Source organism: Hydra vulgaris, chromosome 05, assembly GCF_038396675.1.
Source record: "Hydra vulgaris chromosome 05, alternate assembly HydraT2T_AEP".
Taxonomy (NCBI): Eukaryota; Metazoa; Cnidaria; class Hydrozoa; order Anthoathecata; family Hydridae; genus Hydra; species Hydra vulgaris.
In genome coordinates, this window is record NC_088924.1 from 3,806,627 (window position 1) to 3,829,264 (window position 22,638).

The following is a 22,638-nucleotide window of genomic DNA, read 5'->3' on the forward strand; positions in this document are numbered from 1 at the left end:
ATATATATATATATATATATATATATATATATAATATATATATATATATATATATATATATATATATATAGATGGAATATATTTATATAAGTTTTTTTTTTTTTTTTTGACATCTTCACTGACATCACGCAAGGCTGCAAGCAACCATTATTAGAATTGGAAGTCATTAGAAGAAAAATTATGAAGTTTAGAGCAAGATAACGATTGATAGACGACTTAAAAGATTGCAAGTTATATGAATCAGGAAAACAAGATGAAAGGAAGCGAATTCAAAAGTGTGGTCATTTTGTGGTGGTGTTGTTACGGTTACAGCATGGGATTAATGAGATAACAATCAATCAAGTCAAACATTGTTGCAAATTACAAAGGTAAAACATAATAGAATACCAGCAACAAAAATAGTTAACAAGTTTCAAGTATACTATAAACTTTCAAGGTGTGGCAGATTAAGACTTTTTAGGGCCTGGAGCTATTTTTAAAACAAAAGACCCCTTTACATGCCATTAGTAAAATATTTTCTTTTTAGAGCTTCTTTTTAGAAAATATTTTATTTAGAATCATTCTATAGACCCCTCCCCCTACCTGAATCTAGCACTTCTTTCTGGCACTGGGAAGTATTTCGTGCTGTTTATAGTTATTGGCTAATTTACATTAAAATCTGGTTTACAATACCTTAAAGACAAAATTAATTTTTAATGTTTTAAAATCACAACAAATAACTAATGGTAGCCGACGAAAGCTAGGATGGTTTTTAAGGGGTTTTTTGATCTTTTGGACCCTTCCTTTAAAGACGTTGAGTTTGGTTCAGAAATGGTAACAAAAGGATGAGAAGATAAAAAGCTGGAATCAAGCAATAAAGTCCATAGAGAATGTAACTTTATTTCCACCTAGTTAAAGATAAAAAAAGAGATAGTTCCAAAAAATGTTCCTCACAACTGGATTCCAGTTACGACCTTATTACTTTCTGACCATTTTACAGGACAGAGTCAATTTTTTTTACTAGGCAAACGGTAGTTCTCATGCAGATATACTCAGAATAACTTAGATAAAAGGTCAAAAATTAACATGATGCCAACTGTACTCAACACGTTTTCAGATTTTAAAAAAGGTAACATAACTACTATCAAGACAGTAACATTTTTTCCGATGGTTTCAGATAATACGAAAAAGCAACATAACTACTATCAAAGACAGTAACATTTTTTTTGGTGGTTTCAGATAATACGAAAGTCATTTTTTTCTTCTGTATTGCCAATAATTTATTGAGTTTTTAGTAGATTATTACTTTTCCCTATGGTGTCGTTACTGTTTTATATATATTTATACATCACCTCACAAAAAACACAATTACAGAGTATTAATGAATAATAAACTTATTCGAATTTTACATCAATACAATTGACATATAAAGTATTCACAATAAATTTTTAAAATAAGTTAAAAATCAATAAAACATTTAATTGCATAATTTGTCTGTAAAAAATATATTTTTATATAAATCTAATTTTAATATTTACAAAATTTAAGAATCAGCAGTATAAACATAACAATAAAACAAATAAAATTAAAACATCACAGAACATACAAGATTGATTACGATAATAAAAAAACCCACTAAATTGCCACAAGCATAAAACACTAACGACTCTCTGGATTCAAAAACTCAAATTAAGAATGACTTTTAGCAGATGAATTGCAAATTGAACTCGTCAGTTAAGTGGTATTAATGAATTTTTGTCGGGATATCAGCATATAGAAATCTATATTATAAATACTAAATTATAAAGATGTTTTCAAGTTAATAGAACGCTTAGTTAAAAACAATTCGTAAAGTCATAAATAACTTGTTTGGAAGTAGAAGGTTATGCACCTGTCAAGCAGCAGACTTGTTATAAGGATGATACATCCTCCTCACTCTTTCTATTTGAGATTTCAGTTGGTTAACACTTGGAGTTACTACAAACGAAAATGTTAGTTTTGCATAAAGTTAATAATTACTCATTAGACATTAAATAATATTAATAAGACATGAATTGTTTGTTTAAATACAAAGAAGTTTGAAACAGTGTGTTTAAAAGTCAATTGCTTAAAAAAAAATTCAAGTAATTAAGATGCACATGAAAATTAAAGTAATAAATACATTTGCATCTACAGATTACTCCCTTGGGAATTTGAAATTACTAGATAAACTAAGAAAAATCTATAAACAAAGAGACCAAACAGTTTTTGTTCGACGTTTAATAATTACCTATATAAATCCAACGTCAAAATTTATAGAAAACTATAGAAAAAGTGAGAAAATAAACTTGATTGAATTTTAAAAATATTCTTTTCTCAGAAAAAAAAATCTTTAAAAATGAAAACGTATCAAAACATGTTTTTAAAAACTAAACTTTAATTTTAAAAACTTGTAATGTTCAAAATATCGTTTAGATATTTTTTACACAGCTCATTAAACAATAAATAATAATAAATAGAAAACGAGTAAAATAATAATAGAAAACAAGTAAAATAATAATAGAAAACGAGTGTATGAGAAGCCGAAAAATTATTAATAAAACATGTTTATAGTTTAAGAAATGCTGCTCACAGAACCAAAAAAAAAAAAAAAAGATGAACTATTAACAAACATAAAAATGAAAAAATGAATGAATTTTTAATTTTAATTAGTTTTAATGTTTACATCAAATTTTAAATAATATCGACATAAAATAAATTCATTTTAAAATTGTAATTTTAAATTTTAATACCATTAATTAAAAACATATGTTATATACATACATTACATTTATACAGTACATTAAAACATATGTTTTATAAAATTTATACACTTTAATTATTTAATTTTAACAACTTAACTTTTAATTATAATGTAAAATGTTTTAATGTTTAAATGTTATTTAAGAAAAAAGTACATGAAAAAAAAGTTTTAAATGTTGTAACTATTATTATTAAAAGAGATTATTAACAGAAAAATAATGATTGTGTTTAAAAAATGTTATTTTTTCTAGCTAAAGTTTTTCATCTTTTTCCTGCCAATAAAGAGACGGAATCCAAATTTACAAAATCTAGAAATGAGGGTGGCGATCTTTGCATGTAACTACTGTCAATCGAATACACTCCTTTGAGAGCTGACGTTACTAAATTATCAAAAAAAAAAAAAAAAACAAGGGATTGATGTTTAAGCTATTTGAAAACGTTTTGAAAATTTTATTTTTTGTTTGCAAATTATAAATAACATTATTTTAAAAAGATAGTACCTTTCATGATGAAAATATTACAAAATAAAATTTATTTAAAAAAATATAATCCATAAATATTGTTCTTAAATAACAAATAAATAAATAAATATTAAAAAAAAAACAATGCATGAAAACAAGTTTCCAGCATTAAAAGTCGAGTGATAATTGACTACATGGAGTAAGAGGAGATTGTATATGATTTAAATCGTAAAATTGTTGATAGAATTGGCAGTCCAGCATGAGCTCACCTGATGTGCTACGCAAAGCAGGGAAAGGTGTATTATTATGGTTCATAACAGGAGTTGGACTTGGAAATGTCAATAGGCCATTTTGCACTGTTGAAGAAGCTATATAAAAAAAACCATAAACGAGTAAACATAAAATTCACCTATACATTTATGTACATGTATATATATATACATATATATATATATATATATATATATATATATATATATATATATATACATACATATATATATATATATATATATATATATATATATATATAAACATACATACAGATATATATGCATACATACTAACAGATATATACATATGTATATAAGCATATATGTATATATATATACATACATATATATATATATATATGTATATATATATATATCTATACATATATATATATATATATATATATATATATATATATATATATATATATATATATATATATATATATATATATATATATATATATATATATATATATATATATATATATATAAGAGACTTCCTTTAAAGATAAAGGTTTTTAAGGTAAAATTTAAAAAATATTCAATAAAAAGGGGTCAAAGTTAGCAATTAACAGTCTAAAACAACTGACAACATTCAAGAATGTATACAAAATATTTAACTAATATGTTATGGGTAAAATAACATTATAAAACAAAAAAAGCTTTGAAATAAAAAAAATTACTTGTAGAATTATATCCATTAAACTGATTTTTTATTTCATTAATTGGTGCTCTATATGTTCCATTAAGAATAGCCAAATCTTGGAGTTGTTTTTTTTTAATGTCATCTTCACCATCTCTCTAAAAACAGTCAAAATAAATATTTTATAATATAAAACTTTATATATATTTTGTAATATAAATATTTATACAAATTTTGCAAAAAACATCTTTTGAAAAATGGTTGTAGAATAAGTTAAGGAAGGCAATATTTTCCAAAGAAGAAGAAAAATAAGACAAAGAAAAAAGGCAACATTTTCTAAAAAATACAATTACATTTAAAGAGAACTTTTTACATTAATATCTTTCTTATACAGAGACTTGTTATTATATTAATTAATGGCCTTAAAAGCAAATCAAAATTTTTCAATTTAAAAATTTTATAAGTTAATAATAAAAAAAAAAGTTAATATTGTTATGTGAAAATAAAAACATCCTAAGAAAAAAACAGTGCAAAATAAAAAAGACTTTTCAATAATAATTTGTAATTGCAAATTTCCCTGTAATTGCTTAATTACAAAGAAATTTTTTTTTTTCATGTTATTAAACTTCAAAATATGCTAGAAGAAAAAACAACTGATTCATTAGGCATCAAATTGTTAATTCAAATGATCATAACTCAACAATTTTCTCACCTTTTCATTATTGCTAGAGGTGTCAATCAAATGAGATGTCAATCAAATTAATTTTTTATTTGTTTTCTGAATTTAAATGCTGCAAGTTCTTTCAACTTTTAACTACTTGTATTCTATATTTTGAGATCACCATAACAACACGTAAATTTTGCCAACATAGCTTAAATCTTAATAACAATTTTTCCAAACTTTAAATTAGCAAGACCAACTCAACTCTACAAATATAGAACAAGTATGGGTATCTTTGCAAATCAGCAAAGAAAAAATATTATTAGGGTGTGTTTATAGACCTCCTAAATCGTCTGAAGAAACCAATAACACAATTATAGCTTCAATATACAGTGCCAAAAATGCATTAGATAAAGAATTATTTTTAGGATTACTTATTTCAGGAGACTTCAACTTTGACAAGATTACTTGGAGTAATGAAAATGCGCACTCTTCTGGTCACAATGAAAATCAATCTAATAAGTTTTTAACTTGTTTAGACAACTGCTTCTTCAAAGAAATGGTACTGGAACCCACATTTCAAAAATCGACAATTAAAATGACTAATATTTTAGATATAGTAATTGTCAATGATGACACCAGAGTTTCAGATATAATTCATTTACCACCTCTTGGAGTTAAAGAACATGCTCATCATCTTTTATCTTTTAATTTTTATTTATCAAACATAACTAATCCAAATAAAAATAATAATCGGTTAAATTACATGAGAGACTATTTAAAAATAAATCAATACATGCTAAATATTGATTGGAATAAATTATTTTTAGAGAAACCTATCAGTGACTGTTATAAAATCTTTCTATATCATTATCATTCAGCATGTAAGTCATATATACCAAAAGGGTGTGGAATTGAAAATCAAAAAAATCCTTGGCTAAACTATGAGTTAAAGCAGGCAATAAAAAGAAAAAACAATTTGTATATACGAATCAAGAAGTTAACCTTGTATGATCACCAGTTAAAGAGTCAATATAACATATGAAAAAGTTAGTCAAAATACAGATCAAATGTGCAATTAAAAGTTATGAAAAATTGATTGCTGATAAAGCAAAAAGTGATCCAACATTATTGTATTCATATATAAATCGCAAATCAACAACTAAAAGGCACATTAAAGCAGTTGAAAATAAAGATGATACAGTTGTCATTGATAAAACACAAATTGCTTGTACCTTTAATGACTATTTTAATTCCGTGTTTATATACCTGAACATTTGGAGACACTACCAGAATTCAAAAATAGATGTCAAACTATATTAGAAAGAATATACATCTCTGAAGAACTAGTACGAAACTATATGCTAAAAACACATATTAGAAAAGTCTATGGGTCCTGACTGTGTTCATCCATATGTATTGAAGCACACTGCAAACAACATGAGTTTGCCTTTATATTTTATTTATAAGAAATCAATTTTAAGTGGTTTTATCCCAGACAAATGGAAAAAAACTAATGTAACTCCTCTTTTCAAAAAAGGAAGTAAGCTTAAACCTTGTAACAATCGTTCAATATCTTTAACTTCAATCCCCTGCAAAATTATAGAATGAATTATAGCTGACAAAATTGTTTATCATTTAAATTCAAATAAACTTTTGCCTATTCATCAACATGGCTTTAAAAAAGGCAGAAGCTGTACAACTAATCTTTTAGAGTACTTAGACATTTTAACTAGCAGCATAGACGCAGGAAAATCAGTTGACGTATTATATACTGATTTTGCAAAAGCCTTTGACCGTGTTTCACATAAACGCCTGTTAATGAAGTTATCCTCTTATGGCATCAAATCTAACTTATTATATTGGATTAAATCATTTCTATCTGAAAGACAAAAAAGAGTAGTCCTGGGTGACATAACTTCATCATGGTAGAATGTTATGAATGGAGTAGTTCAAGGATCGGTATTAGGTGCATTATTATTTTTAATTTTTGTAAAAGATTTACCAGAACAAGCAACTAATACTTCAAAATTGTATGCTGATGATAACAAACCTATTGCACCACTTAATTTATTAATAGATCATGATGTTATGCAAAATGATATTGATAAGTTAGTAAAATGGGCATACAAATGGGAGATGGATTTCAATATTGAAAAATGTAACATAATGCACTTTGGTATACATAATCAAAACTTTGATTATTGCATGACTGATAATGATATTAAGATCAAATTATTAACAACAAACATTGAAAGAGATTTAGGAGTTTTGATATCAGACAGCTTAAAATGGACAATGCAAATCAGAGCAGCAGCTTTAAGAGCAAGTACTAAGTTAGGTATTATTGCCAAAGCTTTTAATTATAAAACTTGTGACTCTTTAAAGAAGCTATATTGTGCGTATGTGAGACCACATCTAGAATTTGCTGTTCAGGTATGGAATCCGTTCTTAAAGAATGACATTGATATACTTGAAAATGTGCAAAGACGTGCAACTAAGATGATACCTGAAATTAAACACCTTTCATACGAAGAAAGGTTAATCAAGCTGAATTTAACAACACTAACGGAAAGAAGAAAATGTGGTGATTTAATTCAATTCTATAAATTTTTCCATCATATTGAAGATACCTTATGGCACAATCCGCCTAAATTTTGTGAATCGTTATTATTGTCTGAACCAGCTGCTAAAACAAGATAAAATCAGTTTAAACACAGTTTATACACTCAACATGTCAAAAGTCAAATTCGAAAACATTTCTTCACAAACCGAATTGTAAAGACATGGAATATTTTGCCACAGTCAACCATTGAAGCATTAACGGTGAACAATTTCAAGAGCAAAATAAATAATTTATCTAGTATTATGTTGACTACTAACTAAACTTCTAGAAACAACATAAATAACTATTACTTGTTGTTTATATTGTTAATTATAAAATTATTATTGTTAAAGGCTGTCACAAATTTAACATGGCATTAAGTCTCAACAGCAATAATTATTTTTAAGTAGTTAATGATAATTGGCAAGTTATTGATGATGTTGATGATGGATATTATGGTTATGACATTAAAAATAAGTCCACGATTTTGCTTTTTTTTTTTAAATGAAACATACAGAGCAGCAATTAATGAAATAAAACAAATACAAGTTTTTCTTCCACTAATTCTATTATTTTTTTAATCCTTTTTTTTTCCCTTAGTGTGTAAATGTATATAATCACTGGCTAGGTTGATATTTGCATACAAATTATGTTTGTGTAAAAGTTTTATATTTTTAATAAATTTATTATACTCTTGTATAATTTTTAAAGTGTATATATTCAGCAGTAAAGTTGTGTAAAGTTAAATTGGATACAAAATAAAAATATACAAATTAAACAATAACAACAACAACAAAATTTTTGTAGTTTTATTTGTATATTTTAAAAAGGAGTTAATAAGACTAATTAATTAATGATATCATTGTTAGCAATAACATGGTCTTGTGTAGTTTAAAATACTTATAAATACACAAATTGAATTCAAGGGCTTCAGAGAGGAATTTACAAACAGCATAAAAATTATTGATGGAAATGTAACAATATATGCTTAATAATCAAAAACGTTTAAACAACTTTACTTGTACACAGTTGACTGGGGATTTCTAATATCAAATTGATCATTCATGCAGCAATCTAAAGTATTGGTATACATAGGGTTCCCATTCTCCTCTTTTTACCGTAGAAGAACGCTGTGAAAACTTCAATTTTGATTAGTTTGGTGTCGCGCTCTCCTACGCAAAAAAGAGGAGAATGGGAACCCTAGGTATACAGAATTCTTTAGTGTCCAGCTATTAAATTAGTAAGTAAACATTGACTATAGACTCTAGAAATGAACCATGATTCTAGACTCATAGATGCCTTAGATTTATAAAAGAGCTATCCAAAAAATGAAAAATTTTATTTTAAATCTGAAAACAGAATCATCAAACCATTTGCATCGCTGTTAAGAACAACAAAGATCTGTGAAGGACCATGCTTTAATATAAAGTGGCATCAATAATAAATAATTCAGTAATATCACTTCTATATCAATTTTTTCCTACAGGTGGCAATCACTCACAACTTTTGCTGAAAACAAGCAAGAAATTGTGCATGGTCATAAGCAAAAACAAAATGTAATTGTGAATCCACTCTTCTCAAAATGCACAAGCAAATGGAATAAAGGGATAGTATGCACCAAACCCTAACACCAATAAAGCAATAAGCTAATTGTCTAATTTAGTAATACATTATTGTAAGAATAATTTGTATGAATAAATAAAAAACTTACTGGAGGAGTTAAAAGAAAATTAACTTCTTCAACAGTTTTTTGAAGCTTTAAATGTGCCCGTTCTTCTGTATCTTCTACCATAATTAAAACATGTAAATCTTCATCTAAGTGTTCATAGTTAGGCAAACCACGTTTCTCATCTTCAGCCTTTTTGTCTTTCATAGAACCTCTACCTCTTACAAGCAATTTGCAAGCAGTTTCTTGTTCTACTTGTCTTAAAGTTAATCCTCGAGGCCCAATGATTCTTCCAACAAAGTTGAACTGGTAACAACAAATTAAAATCATTTTAAGTCTTAAATAAATAAAAATTCCAATTTTTTTTTTTCTAAAAGAAAAGGAAGTTTACCTTTGGATATTCTTTGACTTTTGCATATACCTTCTCAGTAAGTTTTACAATGTTTCCTTGAGGTTTAGGTAATGACATTAAAAAGTTTGAAGGACAAAATATATCATTTCGGACCCGATTAATTTCTAAATAAATCAAATAAAATTTATTCATGCATACAAATAATATTTAAAAGAATATTTTATGGTTTCAAACAGATAAACTAAGGCTGATAAAGTACAATCTCTCTAACTCGAAATTTATAGGAGAAAGTTAAAGATCGAATTAAATAGATTTTCAAACTATAGAAAGTTGACTTTTTACAGAGACATTTCACAATGATCTAGCATTTAATTAAACCATGGAGGTTTTTGAATTAAGAAGATTTGAATTAGAGAGATTGTACTTAATAGATATTTTATACAGCATTTATAACTTTTCATAATTGACATTTGTTTCAAACTTAAATAATAATAAAAAAAAAACTTGTTTTCTATACTTATTTTAAAGCCTTTATTTACCTTTACCTGTAGTAGTTAGTATAAAATGATAATGATAAACAAAGTTTATAAAATAATAATGATTACAAACTTAACAAAGTTTATTTGTCAAAAACTTTAAAATGATCAGGAATAAAATTACACAAATTTGTGTACACAGAACATACTTGCATAAAGAAGATTATTTTAGTAAGTATTAAATATGATGTTCTGGTCATCATGAAAAAATAAAAGTTTAAAATGCTACTCAGGATTTTTCAAACAATCATGTTTAATAAAGAGAAAATACCTGTAAAATAGAATTTCCTTCAGAACTATTTTTTATCTTGTTTTTAAGCGTAATCAAAATGAGATAATAAAAATTTGGTAGCTCATCCAATAAATAAACTTTCTTTTTCATGCTTTGGTTTCTCTTCCAATAAAATTGGAAACAAAAGCATGAAAAAAGAAAGTTTGTCTTTTTATACTTTCACAACTTTCAAAGTTTGTAAATTTCTTATTTAAATTTTTCAAGCTATTTTTGTCATCTTTTTAATTATCATTGTTTTTTTAATTAAAAAAAAAAAAAAGATAATAACTGATAATGAATGTCACAATTTTCAGTACTAGAAATAGATTTTACAATGTTACAAAATATACAAACAAGATACTTTTCAAAATTCAAATCAAGGACAAAACATAATACTAATTGTATATTATCTTTAGATAAGATAAATTTCAACTAGAATTTACCTTAAAGTAAGATATAGTTAAAATATATCTACCCTAAGATCTAACTATTAATTAGTTTTTATTAAACTTCTGAATATTTATTCTAAGATTCATTCTATCATACATTATTTACTGGAATACATAATTAATTATTTTCAACATATTTATTCAGATTAAAGTAATATTGCTCTTATCTTTGCACTCTTAAAGGATTTTTAAAGGCATTTTTAAGTCTTAATTTTCAAATTTTCAAGCCTTTATAAATAATAAGTATTTATTAAAAATTCAAATGAAAAATTTAAATATTTAAGCAAAATTTTTACAAAATTTGTCATTTCTCATTTTAATTTATAATCAGGAACTCACCTTCGTCGAGTAACCTTTCGGAATGAAGGAATATTTTCGGCATTTTTGATACCGTAGTTTTATCTTGCAATAGTTGATTTAGGTATTCTGAAGCACTTAACTCGTCATGAACCATTTTTTGCGCTGATAACGATTGAGGATTTGGTGAAGTGGATGTAATTATTTTTGCCCTCTTATTACAAGTCGAAAGACCTGTTGTTACCCTAAATAAAAAAGTTAAGTTTTCAAAAGAGTTGTAAAGCAAGCACTGTTCAAGTCAAATAAAAATGTTTAAATGAAAACACGGGGGTTAGATACTAATAATAACTACTTATATAGAAACGGACAATTGATCCCAGGAGACTTGATAATTTTGGTGTTTTTAATATTTAAATTTTAAAACTTTAAAAGCGCGTTTAGCTACGACGTCCTAAATGAGTTCCACTAAAAGTAAAAGCTTAAAGTTAAAAAAAAAAAGGTGATTTATACGCATAAATTTTTGTAACTTTGATAAAAACTCCCTGGTTTTTATTTTATGACAACGAAATTAAAATAAACATCTCCTTGGTCTTTTTAAAACAACGTTTTACGAAAGAAAAACAATATAACACAGCACATTATAAATAAACAAACATCCTCTTATGCTACGTTAAAAATTATAAATAGATTTTTTTTATTTCTAATTTAATTTGAAAGAAATAAAATTATAAGTGTAAATTTTGTAGAGTGTGAAATCATAAACGTAGTTTGTTGTAGGTGATCACGTTGTTAAATTTTTAGAACAAAAATAAAAAAAAGTAAAAAAATCAAAGTAAAAATTTTTTAAGGTTAAAAAATCATTTAAAAATAAAGCGTAAAATGTTATTAAATAACTATTTTATAACATTTTACGTTTTTAATTTTAAATACGTAAAATGTTATTAAACCGTTTGTAAAATTAATTATTTTTTGTTATATTTTTACCCCATTAAATTTAATGAGGTAAAATCAAAGTCGAATATGAAACCAGTAAGATATTCTCAAAATAATTTTAAAAAAAAAACCAAAATTTATATCTAAAGAATAAATTTGGTGCTACCATTCACCATTACCAGTCACCATTACCAGTCATCATTACCAGTCACCATTACCAGTCACCATTACCAGTCACCATCAGAAACTATTAAAAATCAACAGAATTGTTACCAAATACGCAGGTCCGGATTAAAGGGGTCAAATGGAGCGAAGTTCCTGGGTCTACTGGTTTTAGAGGCCCACAAGGCAACTTTAAGACTTTTTTTTAGCTATTTATGTTTATTATCTTTACTATATTTTACTTTTTCTTTTACTTTTGCAAAATACTGTATATTATTGCCCAGATAAATTGAAGATATTATGTGCATAAACAATATAATTCCGTTCAGTGCAAAAACAAGTAAATGAAACCAATCTTGATCTAACAGATCTTCGTTGGTTTAAAAAGAATGGCTCTAAAGAAAGATCTTCGCGCCTGACAAAAAGAATACTTTGCATAATACTTTACAAGATACTTTTACTACTGTTTCACAAAAAGTTGCACTTAATGAAACAGTTTGTAAAAGCGTTATTTAAAGTTGATAAATGTTTAAATATTTATGTAGAAAACTTTACAAATTTTAAACAAAAAAAAGTGATTTTTGTTGTTCAAAATTTTTTGTTGTTTGCAATGTTTTATACAATATAAAACAGTCCCTACTGGATTAAAGTTTGTCTCTATTTATCTTCGACCTTTATTCTCTTTAACCTTTTTCCTCTATCAACTCTACATACTGGTTTATACTGATAAAATGCATGCATATCACATCATATTTAAGGTGCTAGTCAACTTTATAACCATGACCCTTAAAATGGTTGGGCGTTGTGGTTAGAATGCTCATTTCAGAATTGAGAGGTTTGAGATTTGATGCCTACTGTTCATATATGCAACATTGGTAGGAAAAGCGGCGTGAGCTTCTTTATTAGATGTGCTCTTCCTTGGTGCTCCGTGATAAAATTGTTTTTGTGGAGCACCTAAATAACCAGAAATAGAAAAGAAGAAAAAACTTTTTTTCTATAGTAACTTGTATCAGTGTTTTCTTATATATTCATATTATGTCAAAATAGTCATCTGAATTATGTAAACATGCCCTCAAATTGAAAAGCTTTTAATAAACTGGTTAAAATCTCAAGTTTCATTGTACTTTCCAAAAGTAACTAATGACACAACATAAATTTTCTTTTTTTACTTTTATCTATTTTAAAAACCAAAATATACATGATTTAAACTAAGAAAAAATTTGTACACGATTTTAATATTTTCGCCCCATATTACCTTTTTGTCGGTTTTTGTTGCGGTAGTTCTTTTCTTCTAGAGAACTTAGATTAGTTCTATTAGTTAACTTAAAATCCCCTGGACAATATTCAATCACTATTACCCAGTGGAATGAGTGTCCACTGGGTAATAGTAATTGAATTACACATGACTTCAATGTAAATAAAGCATGTAAAAGATTTTTCTATTTGTTTATAACTAATTGTTTATGATTAATTGTTTATTGTGTTATTTTTGTACATCTGTTGTACTTGTAAGATGAGATGTGCCGGAACCAGTTTATGCCGAGTCCCTGATTCCGGGTACCCGGTAGAAAATACCGGGTTCGAGTCTGGGTACCCGGCACCGGGTCCATTTTAAAAAGTTGGAATAGAAGCTTGTGAAATTTTTAGTGCTGAATTGTTTTCACAAAATAATGCTAATTGTTTTGAGCTAGTTAATTTTTCCTAAATATGCTTTCTTTTTACCAAGTTTTTTTTTGATAATTTCTTTTGACACTCTAGGCCAATAATTCAAATTACGCAAAGTGTAAACTCGAAGTCCATAACTATTCATTCTCCCTCAGGTTTGTTAATATTTTGGAATAACTTTCCGTCTGACGTCGTTAATGTCAGAAACATCGCGAGCTTCCATGTCAAAATTAACTCTATCTGCTTTGAAAAATACTATTCCGACTTACTAATTTTGGTTTTATAAGCGTAATATTATATATAATACATATATTTTTTTATAATTTATCGCTAAATAATCGTTAATACGCGCTAATTAATAAAAAATTATGTTATGGAAAAGAAAAAAAAGAAAAAAAAGTGAATTTTGAAAAAAAAAGTTTAATAAACTTGGATTATTATTCGTTTATTCACGGATTAAAAAACTTTCTATTTATCATTTTAAAATTAAGTTTTACTAATTTGGCATTATGTCTACCAAATCAGTTTTCTTTCCGTAACAACGCCATAGCAACCGATACATAAACAAAACATTTGTAAAAAGTTTGCGAAACGGTTGTTTTATGATGATTATACTAAAGAACTAAAGTTTTTACATTTTGTTCTTCATAGTAATAAAATTCATTTGAGTGAAGGTTTTTATTTAACGCATTTTAGCTCTTGAACTTTTTCATATTAATTTTGTTTGACTCGCCTAATTTGTTAGAGTTTGTTGATTTTTTATACACCATTTCTAAAATGTTCTTTTAATTTTATTTATTTTCTCTTAAATGAATTTTGGTATAATGATTATAATATGTTACAAATTTTATGTTAAAATGGCTGGTAAGTTTTTAGTAATCATTTCACAAAAATTAGTTGATCAAGGCAAAAAAAAATTCTTGTAAGAAAAAAATTTTTTTTAATTTTAATGATATATTTATGTTTAAAAAATTAAGTTTTATTATAGTTCCAATGAATTTTTTAAATATTTCTTTGGGTACCACTAGAGAGACAGAGAATTGCGAGAGAAAAAAATGTGTAGACCTTCTCGACTGTAGCGTGAATAAAGTAAAAAAATATTTTAATTGAGACACGTCTATATTGAGTATATAGGCCTTTGTGGTTATTGATTTCATAACACTCTTCGACTTATATTAAGAAATTTATTGGTTGAAGTTTAAACTAAAAGCAATCTTGTTAATAATACTTCGACACAAGTTAAAGTACCACTTAAAAGAATAGTTACAGCACTTAAAGTCAATGTTTATTGAAAAAATTTTTTACGGTACCCGGGTACCCGGGAAAACAGCCGAAATACCGGTATATGATACGATGAAAAGACCAAAAAATTTGTATTTTCATCGTTTAATATTTGAGTTATTAAATTTGAAAAATGACGATTTTTTTGTTGTTGTTGTTGTTGCATAAAAACAGTTAATTACTGATAAGTCGAACCTTTAACGAGACCTAGGAAAATGGTTTGACTTAACGTCTATGTAACTTAAGTTTGTAACGTCTTTATTGTTACAAATTGTCGCTAGCTAATTGCTTGTTCATTTGGAAAGCGATCCCCGAAGTCAAATAGCTGATTTCACATCAGAAAGTTTTAATTATTACTAAAAACTTTCTTTAATACTAAATTTTATGCATCTAATACTAAGTTGTATGCGAAACTAGGACATTGGTATTAAGTGAGTGCAACCATTCATACTATGTTTAATATTAAAGTATATAAACAAACTGTTTAATCATTTGTTTAACCTTTAAATTAATTTTATCAAAGATTTTTTGCAAAACTCTAAGTTACGCGTATGACATAAAACTGTTTTGGGTTAACCAAAAGTTTGACCTCAAATGAAAACTCATTTCAAAAAGCTACTTGAAGAAAAGTTATCTGAAAGAAACAGATTTGTATTGCTAGCAAACATTACTAAACTCAAACTATTAAGTTTATATGTCGCTTATAAGGGCAGAGTTAGCATCGAACCCAGTGGCGGAACTACTGGACGCAGGACCCTGCGTTGCGGGGGGGCCTACCAGCTATAGGGGGCCCTCATATAAAAAAAATTATACTCTCAATAATATTTATACTATAAAACTCTTTTCCGCAGGTATAGTGGGCCCTAAAATATAAAACTTGGATAAAAAAAATGTCATCCATCGTATTAAAATATATTGTTCAAAAATTTATTTTTGTATTGGAGTGCGTAGTTTACATTTAAACGAAAAGTTTTAACCTTTTTAAAATTGCATACGCAATTGAGAAATAAAGTACGATTATCAGCTGCGAACTGCGAGATGTTATTGTATAGTTAATTTTTATACCGTAATGTTGTGTTTGTGTATGAATTAGACAATTAGACTGAATTCGGTAAAATTAATAATTTGTTGCGTATAAATTTTTTTTAAACTGTAAGAAGTTCTTCAATTTATAAGTTCTTAGTTGCATATTCAATATTTTTAAAATATAAACAATATTATTTGTTATGTCGTTGCATATCAAGGATAATGATTCTATAATCCTTGTTGCATATACAAATTAACTTTTAAATGTATGTTCTCATTTTCAATTTTATATTAAATCTTCCGTTGTATTAAGTTAACTTTTCATTTCTTATTTTATCTGAATTACTAGTCTCCAATTTATTTAATCGTGTTACGAATAATAAAGTATTGTTGCACGAGAGTTTATTACTTCACTGATATATTTAATAAAAGGTAATTAATAAATTTGTAATAATTAAAAATTTTACAACAGGTACTGAATTTATAAATTTGTAATAACTTAGATTTTGACTCATAATAATGGAAAAGAAATTAAGTAGTACAAGCGGTGCAGCAAAAAGAAGAAAGTTAAAAGAAACAAAAGCTACTTTAGCTAAATTGCCGAAGCTAACAACGTTTTTGAAACCAATCGAAAAGCGAGCGGAAACGGAAGTGGAAAGTCAAAACTCTGCAGAAGTGGTATGTATAAATCAGTCAGTAGAACATGATGATATCGAAGAAAACATTGCTACTGGTAATAAAAATGTGAACGAAGAAGATGTGAATAGGTCTCCGAGAAACCACCGAAATGAAGACAAGGAAGATTCAAACTCTGATACGAATGACGCCATTGAACAAATTAATTTAGAAAAATCAAGTGAATTATTTTCTACTGACATTGCAAATTTTCATGGTAAAATACTAACAAAAGATATTAAGAAAATAATTGTATTATCGGAATCGTGTCGGCCAAAAGGTCCTTTTATACGCGACCCCTTGCAAGAAAACCGTAGGTTTTCCAAGGAATATTTTAAAACTACCACAAAACATGGATTTATAGAAAGAATATGGCTTTGCTATTCCCCAAAACTTGATGCCGTTTATTGCGAGCCTTGTTGGCTTTTCTCAGAATATAATGGTAATTTTTTAACCCAAGTTCAACTTTTAGCTAAATATGATAATGTTATGAAGCAAGTTTTGAGTATGCCAAATGGATCTATAAAATATTTAAGCCATCAAATTCAAAATGAAGTCATACATTGCCTTGCAACGCATTTAAAAGCCACTCTTACTGCTGATATTAATAGTTCACCTTTTTATTCAATTATAATGGATACAACACAAGATATTACTAAAAGAGATCAGCTCAGTCAAGTATTTAGATACGTAAAAATTATTAAAAATGAAAAAGATGAAGCCACATCAATTGAAATTAAAGAAGTTTTCTTGGGATTCACGGAAATATATAACCACACTGCTGCTGGACTACATGAAGAAATTTTAAATCTGTTAGAAAAACATCATATAAAATTAAGTAACTGCAAGGGTCAAGGTTATGATGGTGCGAACGTCATGAGTGGGATATACAATGGGGTTCAGGCCCTTTTTAAGAAAAATCAACCCAATGCTATGTATATGCATTGCGCAGCTCATAATTTAAATCTTGTTATTAACGATGCGGTTAAATGTTGTGTTGAAGTTGCTTCATTTTTTGTAATGCTAGAAGATGTGTATTCATTTTTCGGAAATAGCATAAACAGGTGGGATCTACTATCCAAATATACAGGAGAATCACAAATAACATTAAAAAGGTTAAATCCAACGCGATGGGCAGGACGATATACTTCTCTTTTCGCCGTTAAAATTCGCTTTCTTGATATAATGAAAGCTCTTTCCGAGATATCAATAACAAGTACAAAACGTGAAGAACGCGAAGAAGCAGTACGAATACAAAAAAATATGAGCAGTTTCGAATTTGTTTTTTTATGCGTGCTTTTGTCTAAAATCCTTAATGAGGTACATATACCATCAAAATTGCTGCAAACTAAAAATTTAGATCTTACGACAGCTTCAGGTTCTCTAGAAAATGCCAGCAAAAATTTAAAACAATATAGAAAGATGTTTGATTCAGCAAAACTTGAAGCGGTAGAAATAGCGACTACGTGGCAGATTCCTGCAATATTTTTTCAAAAAAGAAGAAAAATTGTGAAAAGGCATTTTGACGAATTATCTACAGATCACCGTTTTGATAGTAGTGAGGAAATTTTTCGCATCAATATTTTTATAAAAAATTTTGGACGTTGTTATCAACCAACTCGACAATAGATTTAAAGGAATGCAAGAAGTGGTACAATTATTTTCCTGCATCCATCCAAATAAATTAATGGTAATGAAAGAACGTGAGATCATAAGCTGTGCAGAAGCCATTCAGAGAAAATATAGTGAAGATATAACAACTGAATTTCCGCTGCAAATGGTTATGGTAAAGTCAATGCTACACGATGAAACATCAAAAATATCATCTATACGTGAATTGGCTGACCTTTTAATAGTAAAATTGTCAACTATAGCTGCAAGCGTTCCACAAGTGATAACAGCATTGTTATTGTTTCTTACATTACCTGTTACTGTTGCATCAGCTGAACGTTCTTTTTCGAAACTTAAAATAATAAAAAATTATTTACGAAATACCATTGGTAAAGAACGTTTAAGCGACCTTGCAATAGTTTCTATTGAGGCAAAAGCGGCTGGAAAAATGGAAATATAAAACATCATTACCGATTTTGCCAATATGAAATCAAGGAGGAAAGTTTTCACTATTTAAGTTCGGTTAAGTTTTAGTTTCGTTTTGAAGTTATCTTTATCTTTATTTAATTTTTTGTTTTTAAATATGATATATGAAATAAATATCTATTCAATATGTGAAGCTTTATTTTTAAAAAAAAAACATTCTTTTGCGGGGGGGCCCAAATTTTGAAGTTCCGCCACTGACTTCTTGGTTCTGAACTCTAACCACTGTGTTTTATGGTTTTGTGAATAATGAGTATGAAATAATAATTATAATTCAAAGTTTTATACGGTATTGCAATTTTAATTTTACTCTATAGTATTGCTTTTGTAATTCAATTTTTCATGTTACCGCATTTTTAATCTAATTAATTTAATTTCTCATCTAATATCGTTATTTTAATTAAATCTTGCATGTTATCATGATTCTCAGGTACCGTCTTTCATTTTGCATTTAACAAAGATCTTGTTGAAAAAACATTAGGTTAACCACCAAAACCTTTTATTTTGTTGATAATAAATTCACAAATTCACATTTTCAGTTTTTTTTCGTTATTATTATCAAATGAGACTATGCAAACAGTCAATTCTTTATAACTTTTTTTGTTATCGCGTAGTATTGTTTCATTACTGATGATATCGATATTAATTTAAACGATACCACACAATACGAGACCATAACTCTTGGTATCGAATTAGTCGATACCGATAAGCTAGCTAGCAAGTATCAGTCACTGTAGTGACTGAAATTTGTTGCATCACTAGTTATCCAATTACTCTACTGGTTTTTAGTTCTTTTTGCAGAGAAAACAGTCGAGGAAGCTACTTTTTTGTTGTTAAAACACTCTCTCAACTCTTTAACTTCGAATCGCAAACCTCGATGGATTAGGTCGCTGCGCGGAGAAACAAGTTGATCGCGGTACTACTAGGGATGTGGTGGAAATTGAGCTAAAAACTTCTGGTTTATGAAACAAGCTCTACCACTACACCACCACCGCATAAACTTATTAACTTTCTGATGGTGGGGCTCAACTTTTTTTTTTTTTTGCAACAAATCTAAAATTTGTTAAACAATTAAGCCAAAAAAATGGAGTAAATTTTTTATTTATAAAGTACGAACTTTGGTGTCATTATTAGTATGCCACTTAAACTTTCAGCCCTTCCTGCATTTTGTGAAATGCTTAAATAATCAAATAAGTATAGCCTTGACCAGTTAAAAACGACCAGTTTTATATCCGGAATTTTTCCTTAATCCATTACACAAAACATATCTTGAACAAATCGACGTCCTGAAATTGACTTTACAAGTTCAATTTTAAAAATTTCAAATAAAAAAATTAAATCTTTACCCATTGTTTAAACTATATCCAGCATTATTTCGCAACCATTCTTCTAAATTGTTAATAAGTCGTTCATCAAAGATGCAGTCTTTATTTCCTTGGAGTAATCTTGAATTCATGAGCGGTAAATTCATATTTGGAATATTTATCTGTTCAAAAAAATAAAAAAATAAAATGTATAAATAACTAAAAATATTTACAAACTTAAAAAAAGTTTGTAAATATTTTTTTGTTTATTTCCAAAATTACCAGTTTTTAACGAAGCCCTCTGTGAACCCTTAAAGAATATTTTTTATGAAATAAAAATGAAAAGTTACTTCATGATAAGTATTATTGAGGGAAGCTTTGAGATCACGTCTTTAGTATTAGTGCAAAGAGTCTTTCATTTAGAGAGTCTTAGCGATTTTTAATATAGTTGCAAACAAACTTCTTGGCACAGAAAACGCATAAAGTAGTTTTTATTGTATTATTTGAAATTATTTTTATATTAACAATATTTATTTAAATACTATATTATTTATATAATTATATACATTATATAATTATCTAAAAAAGTTGTTTTCAATTTTTGATTTGATTTTTGACAAACGATCCGTAGAAGTAATTAGAACAAATTTTTTATCTTAGAAATGTGTATTTTTGATCTTAGAAATTTGTTTTTTGGTCTTAGAAATATGTTTTTTGGTCTTAGAAATGTGTTTTTTGGTCTTAGAAATGTGTTTTTTGGTCTTAGAAATTTGTTTTTTGGTCTTAGAAATGTGTTTTTTGGTCTTAGAAATGTGTTTTTTGGTCTTAGAAATTTGTTTTTTGGTCTTAGAAATGTGTTTTTTGGTCTTAGAAATGTGTTTTTTGGTCTTAGAAATGTGTTTTTCTTTTTCAGGGGTTCTTTAACTACCCCTAAAGTAAAGTACCCCAAAATGTCACTTTTCAATGAATGCTATTCGCAAACATTAAGTATACATTAGTATTTTTTTTTCTTTTTGTGTGTGAGTGTGTCTTTATTAAGGTGCTCCCAGAAGTCCTGACTGACTTATCACAGAACACCGCGTTATAGCTTCACGCCTCACGATAAAGTTCACTCCTCTTTCCTTACCAAAGTCGCTTCCTTACCAATGCTCGCCACGGCTGCAATAAATTGGATAATAGTAACAATAATGCAAAAATTGATTATGTGACGAAAACGTAGACAATAAATTAGTTAAAAATATTAAATGATTTTTGTATTAACACTACGATTTAGGATTTATATAAATTTATACGGCAAAAAATAAAAAATTACCATGATGAAGACTTTACAACAAATTACACAGAATAATAATAATATTGATAATAATTGTGAAGACATTGACAGTAAAATAATTAGCGATAATAATATTATGATTATAACAATTATAGTATATATTATATTATAGTATATAATATATTAGTAGACATAATATGTCTACTAATGTTATAATTCTTATGATCATATTACACAATTCATAATACATAAACACAAAGACATGTCTTTTTAAACTTTTAAAAGGTACTAGTCAGAACCATCACAAATTAATATTTTCTCTATCTATTATTAGGATCAAAAGAATATTTTCAAATCTAATATTTAAATAGATGTTAGATTTCGTATATATAAAATTTGAAAATGGAATTAATTCAAAATTTTCATGCTTGCGAAATGTCACCTTTCGAAAATTTACTCTTCATATATTTTATTATACTAATATATATTTTATTATAATAGTATATATTTTTATATACTAATTAATATTTAAAATAATAAATATTTATTTTCCTATACTAGTATATATATTTTTGTTAGAAATATTACATCGGTCTACTCATCTTGAATTCAAAGGCGTAGAAAGTCTCATTATATAGATATACAAAATATAAACGAATTTTGTTCGAACTTACCGGCCACATCTAATATTGCCCTGAGTTAAATTTAAATGCTGTATGAAAAAATTACTTTCATGGTATTCATTGCATTTTAATGGCAGCTAGTGAATTAGACCGTTAAGCCAAATATTTTACTACTTTCTATACATTCCGCATTTTTTACAAAGATTTTGTTTATAATTTTATTAAGTTCGAGTTTTTAATTATTCTTTTTTCAGAACAAAATAAAAACAAGAAAAATTAACTAAAATCGGAAAATTAATTAATAACTAACTGTTAAAATATAAATAAAAGTTTCTTTTTAGAAAATGTTATTATATATAAAAAAAGAGATTAAAACGAAAGTAAAAATCTTTTAAAACGCTTTCATGCAAAAAGAAAAAAAAAAGTTTATGTTGTTGTTTGTTGTTGCGCAATAATTCTGCAAAAAAAAAAAAAAAAAGGAAAGAGTAGTAATAATAAAAAAAAGTAATAACAGAAATAATAATAAAAAATTAATAAAAAAACAACAAAAGCAAAAAAAAGTGTAATATAACATCAATAACTACTAAACATAAAACTTGGAAAGTATAAAAATCTTATAAATAAAA

At 26.8% G+C, this 22,638-nt stretch overlaps 1 protein-coding gene across 2 annotated transcripts; it reads right to left on the reverse strand.

Moving 5' to 3' along the window:
- Positions 1–1,355: 1,355 nt before the first annotated feature.
- Positions 1,356–22,087, reverse strand: LOC136071800 (protein quaking-B-like). Of its 2 annotated transcripts, XM_065797128.1 has the most exons (9): positions 22,064–22,087; positions 20,159–20,298; positions 11,019–11,221; positions 9,463–9,587; positions 9,117–9,377; positions 4,180–4,297; positions 3,491–3,589; positions 1,871–1,956; positions 1,356–1,760 (listed from the first exon to the last, which is right to left on the reverse strand). In XM_065797128.1, the coding sequence occupies exons 1-8, from the start codon at positions 22,070–22,072 to the stop codon at positions 1,874–1,876; spliced, it is 1,038 nt and encodes a 345-aa protein (XP_065653200.1). In that variant the 5' UTR covers positions 22,073–22,087; the 3' UTR covers positions 1,356–1,760; positions 1,871–1,873. The 2 variants fall into 2 exon arrangements, with proteins under 2 accessions (XP_065653200.1, XP_065653199.1); XM_065797127.1 differs by lacking the exons at positions 1,356–1,760; positions 1,871–1,956 and adding an exon at positions 2,311–3,140.
- Positions 22,088–22,638: the final 551 nt, after the last annotated feature.